This window comes from Xylocopa sonorina, chromosome 10 (genome assembly GCF_050948175.1).
Source record: "Xylocopa sonorina isolate GNS202 chromosome 10, iyXylSono1_principal, whole genome shotgun sequence".
NCBI lineage: Eukaryota > Metazoa > Arthropoda > Insecta > Hymenoptera > Apidae > Xylocopa > Xylocopa sonorina.
In genome coordinates this window covers 8,864,380-8,877,160 of record NC_135202.1, presented here as the reverse complement: position 1 = coordinate 8,877,160, position 12,781 = coordinate 8,864,380, and the positions used below count along the sequence as shown (strand labels likewise).

At 47.0% G+C, this 12,781-nt stretch overlaps 1 protein-coding gene across 1 annotated transcript in view; it reads right to left on the bottom strand.

Annotated features, from left to right (window-relative positions):
• The window catches only part of LOC143427904 (uncharacterized), a 28,922-nt gene extending 16,986 nt beyond the window's left edge, over positions 1-11,936 (bottom strand). Inside the window, exon 1 of the mRNA XM_076902410.1 lies at positions 10,792-11,936. Coding sequence (XP_076758525.1) covers positions 10,792-11,686 — 895 coding nt within the window. The 5' untranslated portion in view covers positions 11,687-11,936. The remainder of the gene's footprint in view (positions 1-10,791) is intronic.
• Positions 11,937-12,781: the final 845 nt, after the last annotated feature.

Genomic DNA, 12,781 nt, shown 5'->3' with positions numbered 1-12,781 from the left:
GTTTATCCAGGAATCTACAACACCTGTACCCCGCATTACCGGATCCCTCGCGGTGCGGCGCGATCCACGAGCGTATCGCGGCGGCATTTGCATCGAGGCCGTTTACAGGCGCGTTAAGAACAATTAAAAACGCATTAGCGTCGGGGTCGACGGCTTAGCAGCAGGCTTAGACAACAACGGACGGGCCCCGCGACGAACCATTGGTACCGTCCAGCAACGGTTCGTCGCGGGCCGCTACGATGGAGAGGAAAAAAGGGGTGGATGAAATTGGCGGGGTTATAATTTGATACGTTCGCTGTTTGGTCTTATTTTTGAGTAATTTCGAGTCGCTCTGGGCGGCTCAGCTGCGCACAGCGAAGCTTCCCGTAATTACAGGCCGTCTAGCTCCCTTCGCCCTCGTCCTGCACACCTCTGACCGCGTCCTTCTTCTCCTTAGCTGGCTGGGTGCAGAACGAGAACCGGGACGGGCCCGGGAGGCCCGTGGGCGACGTCTAGGAAGCGCCTAGAGTCTTGCGGATTCGCTAACGACGCGAGGTAAGAAAGAGCGAGCGTGGATCGGGGCGAAACGCCGTGGAAGAGGACGAGGAGAGGACGGAGAGAACGGCTGGCGGAGATTTTCAGATCGTTCAGGACGATGTAAAACGAGGAGGACGTTCCGCGGAGGATTTACGGTAGGGAAGATGTTCCAGAAGAGAATTCAATGTCGGAGAAGCGAAATGTTGGCACAAAGTAACGAGGAAATAGGTTTTTTTTTTCTTCTTCGAGTGGTTGTAATAAGAGAGACGTTGTACAACATGTTTTAATGATGATGGATTATGACGAATGTATTAGGGATCGGACAGGGTGGGAATGAAATTAATTTCAGCCACTGTAATAAGAAATAGCGATATAGTAAAGAGGTTTGAAAAGAAGGGGAGCGTCGACACTGAAAAGTGGAATTTCTATGATCAACATACAATAGAACGCTTTATATGCGAGGTTCGACTATTGAAACGAACTTTCGGTGATCGTCTGATTACCTAAACCACTGCTAGACTCGTACTACTTCATCTACATTCGTGTGCGCGTTAATAAAGCTTGCTGCCTAACGTGAAAATGAGATGTAGAATCGGCTGCGAACGTGCCTCGGTGAAAAACAGGCACGATTACCCATTCTGGTCAGCAGTGGACCTCCAAAAGAAAAAAAAGTCGCGCACGCTCGACTCAAGAGGGCCAAGCATTTCGCAGCGTGTATTCGCGTTCGTGGATAATCGCGTCACCGTGGACCATTAACGTCGCTTGGCGGAATATCGAGCCGGGTACCCCGGTGAATTACGCAGTCGGCTAAACAATTAAGAAGCGCCAATTACGGAATTAAGTATGCAAATCAACCGTCGTATATTACAGACCGCCTTCGTAATTATGTAAATTCGCGACAAACAATCGTGACCACCGTGTACCGAATGCACACCGGGATAGACGTGTACGTACCAAAAAAGAAGAAGAGAAAAAAGAGAAAAGAAAACGAGAGGCAGAGAAAACAAAAAAAGAGAAAGAAAACCAGCTGCGTATCGGTTAACTTATTCTCCGCCAGCAGCCTATTGAAACGTTTAACGCGTGTAACGCGTCGACGGCGAAATTACCATTTCAATCGACTGGTTCGTGGTTACGATTAATCGCACGTATTGCTTGAAATACACTGTTCTTTTTTTTTACCAGAAAATTTCCTGCTAATTTCCCTACGTTTTCTACGAATAATTTCGGCTGCCTTGGAGAACGAGCCGATCCTCGATTCCAATTGTAATTGAATATTAACGAGGAGCTAAACGAACGGATAGAACTGACTCGTTAATTAGAGTATCTGTGCGAATATTCTTTGGAGATTTCTAACGACGATGGCTCTAAGAGTGTATTTTACAATCCATGGATTAACGACACCACCAAAACCGGTTGCATATTTGTGGGCGCGCGCGTCCGGATACGACAAATGATGAACCGCGATAATGAGCGATTACTATTTAATTACACGATCGGCCGGCTGCTCGACACGAAGAGTCGTCCACCGATACCGGATACTGGCGACGATTTTTCAACGTGCACGGAATTGAAGATGTCGCGTCATTTGCATACACGAACGACACCGGTCGTAATGCTCGCTTCTAATTGCCGCGCGGGCAATTAGCCGGCGCATTTGTAGGTGACAATTACTCTGTTTCTGGTACGAGCGCCGCGTTTTTTAATCATTCTGGAAATTGCGAACACAGGTAGAGAAACATAAATCGACGAAATGTCTACGAAGAGGAGGGAAAAAGAGGATATTTAAACGAGCATGGAACTTGTTTTTAATAATCGCTTTGACAATAATGGCCAACACTATGTAATTTCGAACGTACTCGCGTACCTCTGTATTTTATATATTTCGTCTTCTTTTCCTTAACAGCGTACGATTGCCTTCTACCATTGTATTATTATCACCACGCAAATTATCCATGGCAATTATTAGCTATTTCTCTCACTGAAGTACAAGTGAGCAGCCGTAATTTTGTCGTAAATCAAACAAAACTTAATTATCAAAGCTCGCATACGCTTTGGAAGAAAAGGGTAGAATCAAATAACTTTCCAATTCCAAAAATATCACCGTTCGCGATACGACAGTAGTCCTTCTCTCGAGTGATCAAATAAAGCTGCAGAAAAAAGAGGAATAAAATCCTCTAAAAAAATATCAGACCAGTCGATTGTTCAATTTGCACGGTGGACCTCTTGTTCGATCGCGATCACCAATCGAGCGCGACGATACGCTCAATGAAGACGTCAATCCGATTCACAAAGGGCCAAATGAAGGAGAAGTGGGAGAAAAAAATCGAGTCATTGTCGAGTAGAACCTGAGCGATTGGCGACAGAAGTGGTTTTTCGTTCAGTTAAAAAAAATTGAAAAAACGTGGGGAAACGCTGGAGAAAAGTAGAAAGAGAGAGACAGAGGGGGAGAGTGGAACACCCATGATATCGAGATTAGTAAAAAAAAAGGATGACAAGGATGCTACTGTGTGTCATTGTTACTGGCAGACACCCTATGGAGCGAGCGTCACGAGGGTAAACGTCGCTTTAATAACGCTGATTAACACGGCATTGTACCTCTCGACGCACACGAGGCCTCGATCACGACGAATGGAAACGCGCGCGCGCGCGTCACATTAGATTGCTTTCTAAGCGAGTTTCACTGAAGTCTCTCTTAAATTTTAATTCGTCCACTTCCTGGGGGACTGAAGAATTTTGCGCGCCGTGACTTTAATTTTCGAAATTCTCGAGCGGAAACGTTCCTGGTCGATCGTGGATAATCATCGCGCGACACGATGAACGTTTACGTGGCCTAAATCTGACAGAGAAAACCCTCCAACCTTTCGAATGAAATGTAAATATGGAAAAGTTAATTTCGAGCCGGAGCGTACGCGAGACTTCTCAGTAATTTCCATAATTCCGTTCATTAGCCGTTCACTCGCGCCGTAATAGTTATTCCTACCGCCAAATCCTCGGCCGTGCATTCGAGCGCAATTTTCCAAGAAATTTCTTGGCCGCGCGACGTCGTAAAATTTGCATCTGCAAGCCCGGAACCGGTCGACGGGTTCGGCCGTTTTAACAAAACGCGCCGGAATCGTGCCGTTCCGCGAGTTACATGTTTCACTTAACAAAAGGGCGATTACTCAGAACGGGCTAATGGTAATTGCTCGTGACTTAACTGCAAAGCCAATTCCCTTTCGTAATATCAATTCCCCGTAAACAATGTCGACGCCAGACAAACCGTCGGGGATTCATTCCGCTATCACGTCCATTCCATTTGCGCAACCGTGTATTAGAGGTAATTAGTATTGCAACTGTTCGTTCGCCGTTGGCAGACGTCATTAAAAAATCGCTTCGTGCCAGCTCACGGCGACGAGCCGAAGAATAGATACGGTTGGGAGATATGTATTTACCTTCTGTCGAGAGACTTTTTTTTCTGCGGTTTGCCGCTTTTGCTGTTAATCGAGTACCCCGTTACTCGTGCATTCGATCGGTAGGGACAATTTTTTTCTACCTCTCGCAGTTCTGTCTCGTTTTCTCGTTCGCGAGTACCAGGACTACTAATTACAGTGCAACGGAGTGTCTGAGGCGGAGACCAGATTTGTAAGCGATCTACACGCGTTCAAGGGAAAGATAAATGCAATGGGAGGTCTCTAAGTGAATACTTTGTTAACCGTTGTGTCGACCGAGTAAATTTTGTTCGCTAAATTGTATGACAAAGTAATTATCGGATCGTGGATAGTTATGCAAATATAACAGATCAACTGGAACTGAATAAAATGGAATTATCAAGTAGAGTACATTTGTGCATATTTAGTTTCTTCATCCATTGCAGTTTTTGTATGTCTAGTGAATCTTCATCAAGAAATTTAATTACGTTTTTATGGCAACTTTTGTTCCTAATAAAGTCCGATCGTGGTAGAATATGATACCAAATTCGACGAGATCTACCTCTATCAGGGAAGGGGCGGATACGGTAGAAGTTCTGTTATCTAAATATTCTGTTATCGTTACGTTTTTTCTTCTGTAACGGGGTTTGATTACAGCGTCCCACGGTGTAACGAAGCAATAATAATACGTAGGTGAACAGCGCACCGCAGAACCAACAATGTAAGCGTTTTTATGGCCATCGTAACGTTTCGTATCGCCGCGGTTAATGTTCAGAATCTAAACGCGAGGCGATCGAGGAAGTCGAGAGTAATAAAACTACGATTACACTGGCGAAGGATTATAGTATCTAAGAATCGACAGCCACGAGCTCTAAAGAAACGACGAGAAAAAAAACGAGAACACGCCATTGGAAGTCATTTACGACGGATACAGTCATTAACTATTTTGCAATAACAAAAAGAGGTTCGAGCGAGGCAAACGTAAAGTATCTCAATCACTACCGTCCGTAATAATACACGAGAATGCAAAAAAGACGCCGCAAAAAGCGAGAAGCAGTGATATTAATTACTTAACTCATTAAACACTGTTAATTAACATTAAAAAAAATTAATTCAATAACTGTTTTTCCTGTTCACTGTTAAGTATGACATACCCAGCACTGCCTACGATCATTTTCATCGTATCGCTACAAAAATTGTGCGTACCGCGTAAATTAGAGGGTGATGCAACGAATATGTCCAGTAACGTGGACGAGTGTATTATGAGCACGTAGAAGAAGTGAAGAATGAGGCACGATGCATCATTAAAAATACATTTCCCCCAGTTTCGAGAATTACACAAGTATTATACGCAATAAAGACCAAGAGCTGGTGGTTACGGTCTGCATTTGGAAAGTAACTCTCAGGGCGGATAAAAGGAGCAGCGAAAGACAAAAAGAAGTCCTATTAGCATCATTATGAGCCACGAAGAGAGTGGCGAGGTCGCGTTGGAATAGATTACAGAAAACGGCTCGAGAATTTCTTATCGAAACGGTTCCACGACCTTCCCTCCACCTTTTCCCTCGTCCATCTTCCTCGTTCTTTCAGCGGACGCGCACGGAAGGGGCTCGATGCCACGGAACGCAGGATCCCACCGCTACCAATTACCAATACCGGCTAATTGTTGGACAAACTACCGGCTGCTCTGAAAACGACGATTAGTCGAACGGCCGATGCGAATGAGAAATTCCTCTTCCGCTTAATTTTCACGTCAGCCGAGTGAAATCTCGAGTTTTTTTTTTTTTCTGCCTCCATCGAGCGCGGCGCGGCGGGCTGTTCCCGAATCGTATATTTTCCAATCACGGAAGATTCAATTAGAGATCACGATCGTTCGCTGCGTAAGGTGCTCAACGAAAGTTGATTATGGTAAAGTGTCGAGCGAGTTCTCAGCCGATTGGCTCGAGTCACGTTCGAGGTGAAAACCTGTCTACTTCCGCCGATAATTGGGGACCAGCGGAAATTGAATGGTACCAGGGACAGTCGGAACGAGCGTCGGAGGAAGCTTGGGCTAATTTGCCGCCCTTTTTTGGATCCTCTAAAGTAAAACTGACACGAATCCTTCGTTTATTAACAGGAAATAGCGAGGATGATTCGGAATGATCTTGTAAGCTCACAAAATTGACGGAAATCACGTCTACTTTGTCCGACATCCTACGTCTGCATTTACTCGAGAGAGAGATAGAGAGGTTGCATTACGAACAAGAGCATAGAAGCAACAGAGAGAAGAGAGTTCTTGGTAACTTTCCGGGTAACGCTCTGTATTCGAAGCCGAACCATTAGGTAAGTGGCTAGGTTCTCGTTTGACTCCGAGTAACGCTGAAAATGGTAGCCTATCCGACCGGCTCAAGTACTCGGGAAATAACAGTAATCGAATGGTAACGCGAGTCCTCGTTCTGTTCCGAGAACACCGCCCGAAGTAACGCGCTGATGAGAGAAAATTGACCAAAAAGCGAGCAACCCTAACCGAGTAACGCACGGCATCGAGGCCACTTCATCATCGAGTCATTGACTAGAACGTCCCCCGAGGCGAACCATTCGATAAGTGTCTGAATACCGAGGGTTTTAGTCCTAGCCACTTCTTCAAATTGCTGCCCTAATCAGAGCTCCCTTCGACCGTTGGATGTTCCAAAAAATGGCGATAACGTAGGCTACCCTGATTTTACATAAAATATAATTTCGATTAACATCACGTTGATCAACCGCTTTTATGTTCGATCTTCATCCCCTGATTTATCGAAAGAGCTTAAGGAATGCTCCTAAGTACACTCGGATGCGCTCTACACAGCCAACATGGCGGCGATTTTTTCTCAACTACGAAGCTGTATAATACCTACTACTTGTCTTTCTCTCTCTCTCTCTCTCTCTTCCTCTAGAAAGTACGTGATAAAGAAGCATGGTTCGCGACGTACACGCTCCCACAGATCGCAGTAAATATATGCTAATCGTCCATAGTCCGCTTCTATCGACGTGGACGTTTCGCCTTTCCTTACTTTTCCCAGCCGACGGCTGACCTCGTAAGTTACCTTCCAGTCCTGTCCCGATGACGCCTGATTGCCACCCGATTAGGTATAACCGGCGAACTATACGCGTGCAGCCGCAAACGAAGCGACTTTTCCCCGTACGCTCGGATGATGGCGAGGCATAAAGAAAGGAAGAAAAAAAAAAAGAAGCAAAGAAAGTGGAACGTATTGGAGGGTTGATCTTTTTCCAATGGCGGACAAAAAGCGGACATTTTAATTGAGCGATTAATTCTCGAGCGGAACGAACTGGACAGGAGAGAGAAAGAAAAGAAAAGTTCAACCACCAGGGAAATACAATTAAGGAAAAAATGTCTGCTCGCATGATTGGACGACACACCGAACGATAATAAGCATGGGGGTAGTGGGCAGAGGGGTGGGAAGTTTCGCGTAATAACAGAGCCAAGTTTCGAGGCGGTAAATTATCGGTTGCGTAATACAAAAATCACAGATTCCAGGAGGGGTAAAATAAGAGAAACGAAAAAATGACGGAGAACGAGGAAATTTGGAGAGAGCCGAGCGGGCGCTGTCGCGGCAGCCTTCTCGCGCGACCGTCCCCCGGCTGCTCATTAAAGAATGCGTAATTGCTACTCGGAGAGACGACGCTTGAGATTTTTGCGAGGAACCGTGGGGAAGAGGAAGCGGACTCGCCCTTGGGTGGTACTTAATTAACAGACGCGTTATTTATAATCGTGCCTGTAAATTGATGCTCCTTTACGAGGAATCATCGTGGAGGCCTCAAACTATTTGCGAAACGAATGCTTGAAACGACCGTCGTTAATTACCAAGCCACTGTTGGCATTGATAAGTCAATGTACGCGTCGAGCAGAATTTTTTAAGAGATGCAAGAAAATATCTATATTTACGAGCTCGGTAAACGTAACTCGTGTTTCTCGTATCCAGACCGCCATTCATAGCCAGTTGCTATATCTCTACATCCCACCTACAGCTGACTAGTTCGTATAAAATGTCAAATTTATTGAAGAACACTGACAGAAACGAATTTTATAAACGAACACTGCACTACGCGACCCTTCAAGCAACCCCTGGGCCACTTAAGTATCAGAGGAGAAATTCAAATCGTAAGCAAGTCGATGTATAATAAATTCCAGAAAAATGTAGATCAAACGTATATGACAGTGGATCGTTACTCTCTATGTTAACGAAAGGGCACGCTATATAGTTCTATATCCATCACCGCAAACATACCTCATAATACCTGACTGTATCATGCAAACACGTTTCACATCTTGTAAATCGCTTCGCGTATAAACGTCGACGCGTGTGTCCATAAAACGTCCATCGTGGTTTTCCACTTGACGCGTTCGTTTCGAAACGGTCGTCCACCGGGTCTCGTCGATTCGTCACTGTGGTCGAACGAAAAATCGAGCGAACGGAACACCGTGCACGACGCGTAAATTATTATCGGCCGTTCGACCGTCGTCGTCGAAGCGTCTGCTCGGCCATTTCGTTTTCCACTGGGCCATCGAGAGCCGGTAAATAAACGGGGGGTACCCTCCGCGACAGGATTCACTGTTTCTAACGTCACTACGAACGCGAGTTACGATTAATAATTCACTACGCGACTGGCGATCGCGAATTAAATTAACAGACGGTACCTGGAGAAATACGCAGCACCAAAATTCTGCATCCGTGCTGGTGACCGCCATGCTCGCACTGACGATACTGACGGGGTCGTCGAATAGAATCGCTCGGGGCGCACAATGCGCGGCTACCTCCTTAATTACCTCCGCTAATTAGACTCGCGTTACCCGCGCTGGCTGCTCTTATCGCTTCGCAGGCTGTGTCGAACGACTACGTTTGTACATAAAGTCGAGTAACATGTTTCCACGAAATAATAAATGGTACGGCACGAGAAAATTCGTGGAAACCGACAATGGTACCAGTGGGTAAACGTACCTCGGCTGATCCCTCGAACTTTTCGCTGTTACAACGAAACCACTTAACTTTTTTTATCTCACCGAGAACATTCCACTAAAAATAACTGAAAACGGATTAATCGCTATCAAAAGAACCATTAATGACTAAAGCCAGCGAGATAACGATGACGTATATTCTCCTCGTCCGTTCGACGCGATTTATCAACGATGACTGGATCTAACAGTTATCAGGCTCTAAGCGGAGTCGCGATACGCCGCGCGTATCGTGGAATAATTCATAATTAGTCCAGTGGCCCGGTTATCGCTATCGAATGAATCAATTACGCGAAGCAGCTCTTGTTTTGCCGTCTTGCTCGTGGCCGCGATAAACGGTGACCACGGCCAGCGGAGACAACAACGTTACAAAACCACCATTACGAAATCTTTGCGTAACCCTTTCGCCACGGGGGGAGTGAAGCGCGCGCGCACGCGGCCACGCTCTTATTTACCAACTCTCGAAACGCGTAATTATCGTGTTCCTCGTTTCCCTGTGATCAGGCGCGATATTCACGGCGCTGTTTACATCGCGACCAAATCGATAATCTGCCGCGGAGGAAACCGGTCGACGTCCACCGAAAAAGTATTCTCGATATCACGCCGTGGGGTTTATTAACTCGGAAAATGACGAGTCCATTCGCGAATCGATAATTATCATGATCCACGACTTATTCTCGATACGTGATCAATTTTCTTCGAGCTACACGCATCACGATGATAATGGTCGCCTCGTATATTGTAGCTTGAAAAATAGTAATCAGTTAGATGGAAATGACCATCGTATGTATACGCGGGGATAAGGTTTAAAAAGGTATCAATGCAGTGAGAATTTTTTTAATTACATAAACCTTTGGTTAAGCAAAACCGGTTGATGGAGGTTAAAATTATTAACGAATTCGATTCGTTAATTTGAATAAACCATTTAACGAGTTTAAGGGAATCTTGTTGGATTTAAGATAAGATAATAAATGGAGTGTTTAGAGTCGAGTCTAAAATCGACTGGTTTCCGTTCTACAGACACGATTACCAAAAAATGTACTGGTTAATCAAGTTGGAGTATATTGAATTTCCTATCGTTTAATAGAAAATGTATCTAACTGCAAAAGTGATATTAATGTGAGAACGATGGAAGATGTGGGTGTAATCGATTCGGGAAACACCGTATCCTCAACTTTCATCGAATTCCAAGAGGAAAAATCGCAAAAACAGAGAGAGAAAGTGAAGTCAGACGATATTTTAGCCCCACGAATCGCTAGAGTGCGCAAGGCAAAGGACGCGTGTTTCTCGAAGCACGAAAATGGATAATCGGCTGGCAACGATGTAGTCATGTAAATGAACTACGATTTTCGGTATTTCTTACGATTGCCGGTAAAAAAAAAAAAGCCACGTCGATATCTCTCTTACACGATAATTTTACGATGAATGTAGTTTCGAAATCGTTCGCAATCAACGCCGAGCGAAGCTCTTCCGTCAAACGATTGGCGAGTACTAAATAACAACAAGTATTAGTGTCACATGTTGTATCGATAACTTTTTCTTCGCGACTGATATTACAAATGAATCGCGCTGGTATCGCCGAGTGGTTCATAATGAACGTTTCAGCTGTGAAATAAACAAGCAGAAATGTTTTCACGCGAAGAATTGCTACTAAATCTCTGATCATTTTTTTTTACGAGAAACGAGATACAACGAATGACGCGCTGTTACAGTAATTGATATACCGTGAAGTAATCAATTTTGATAAACAACCGTTTTCAACCTTTTATACAAGAGAAATGAACGCTGGTTTAATCTCATCGCCATCTCTACGCATCGTGTCAAAGGAACCAAATAATCGAAAAGAGAATAAAAATCGCAAGATAAGCGTCGACGTACCTCCAGGAAATCGGTGAGGGAAGATCCTTCCGTGCCTGGAGAGCAGCCAAGGATAAAGCGGATAGCTGTCCCTGGGCGGCTGATGAGGATGCGGCGGTGGATGGGGTCCACCAGGGGCACCTCCATGGGGGTAGGGTCCGTGTGGCGGTCCATGGGGTGACGCGCCGTGATGCGCCTGTAGAGCCACGGCTAGGTTCGCGGCTTGAAAGTGTTGCGCCGCGGCCAGATTCGCGGCCAGGGCTAGCTGCTGCGTGTGATACTCGTTCTGGCCGGTTTGCGGCCCCGTTGGACCGTGACCTGGCAGCCCGTACAACGATTTCAATTGTTCCGCGGCGACCGCAGCCGCTGTTGCGGCACCAGGCGGCGGTGCCAGGTAGTTTGGACTCGGCCTGACGACTCCTGGCGGTGGTTGAGGATGCGTACCGACGGGAGAGTCGCCATGGGCTATCCTGTGAGGTGGACTCGGGCTATTGTTAGGCGTGGATCCTCCGCTGTGACTGTGCACGGTCGTTCTGCCAAAGTCCAAGTGGGTCGTCGCGGACAGATGATGATGATGGCCGTGGTGGTTCCCGTGATGGTGATGGTGGCTGCCAGGGTGTGACGGCGTCCTTCGCGAGTTCGGATAGGACTCGACGGAGGAACTTCGAGATACTGGTCGATCGGACCCCTCGGAATGAGCACCCGGCGATCTCGTGGTAACCCTACGACTACGGGGCGAGGAGGAACCCTCGACGACGTCCATTGGGCTGCCATCTCGCTCGATCTCGACCCGTTCCAGCCGGTCCAAACGATCCTCGCGACCTTGTCCACCACCGCCGACGATCGAGTCGATGCTGAAGCCGATCTTCGGCTTCGAGGGCACCGGAACAATTGGCGTCGGCGCGAGCGGCATCATCGTACGATTATCGTACGGCTGGCTGATGGACTGGCCACTTCTATAACACGCACGGGCTCCAGGTAGCGAGGCGGAGTCAGGTCCGCCGCATGCCTGCAGCCGCCTCGGTGCTGGCTCCTTCAGCAAACCGAGAACGCTTGCCTGCCAGACGTCCAACCACGGATTACTCCTCGAGAACACTTTGAAACCACTTTCTTGAGTCACTGATTACACCCTATCTCCCGGTACCGTCTCCCGTACAACCGCACGATTCCTCTCTGCTGTAATGGTACTTCCTTAGCAACTGCCAGAGTAATTATCGTCCGAATGTTATCGAGAGCATCGTCCATTCATCGAGATACTTCACCACCGGTATCCTCCCAGTCGATACGTTACGATCGCCTCCCCTTAATCGCAACACCGTTCAAATTCGAGCACCACGATCACCACCGGTCATCGTTCGTGATAGATGACCGTGTAATGTCACCAAGCGAGTCACCCGGCGATCCACAATGATCCTCGGAGGCGGGGGGGTCAACAAACGTTTAGCTCACACAGCCGACACACACTGCGATATCCGTGGAACGCTGGCTCTCCATCGAGGTAGCCCGCGGCACAAAATTTACTCCTTCCGAGGAACAACGTGTTCACGGTCGCCGAGTACGAAAAACGAGCAGACGAACTGGCCCAGCAGCGTATAACTCGATACAGCGGGCACGGCTCTCTGACGGATGTTTCTGGCACGAGAGCTTGCTAGTGTTTGAGCAAATTACAGGCTAAACGAGGCTCTCGTGGCTGGTGGTGGGGGTGTTCCGAGCCGCTTTTCATCCCCACTGTAACGTGGAAACGAGCTGGTGGGGGGCAACATCGAGCAAAGTTGGGCGGTTCTTCGTGGTACGAACGACTGCGCTAGGCGGTACACCAGCTTCGACACGATTGGACGGTTCGACGAGGTTGAAACTCGCTGGTCGGAACCAGCCTTGTTCCACCGATTCCACGGCCCGTGTTCGAGCTGCAGTGGGGCGACGCATTAGTCGCCGATGGGCGTTAAACTCACGTTTTTGTCGTGCGATGAAAATGAGTCGTTTAATTAATACGTCTGGACCCCCTGCCCCT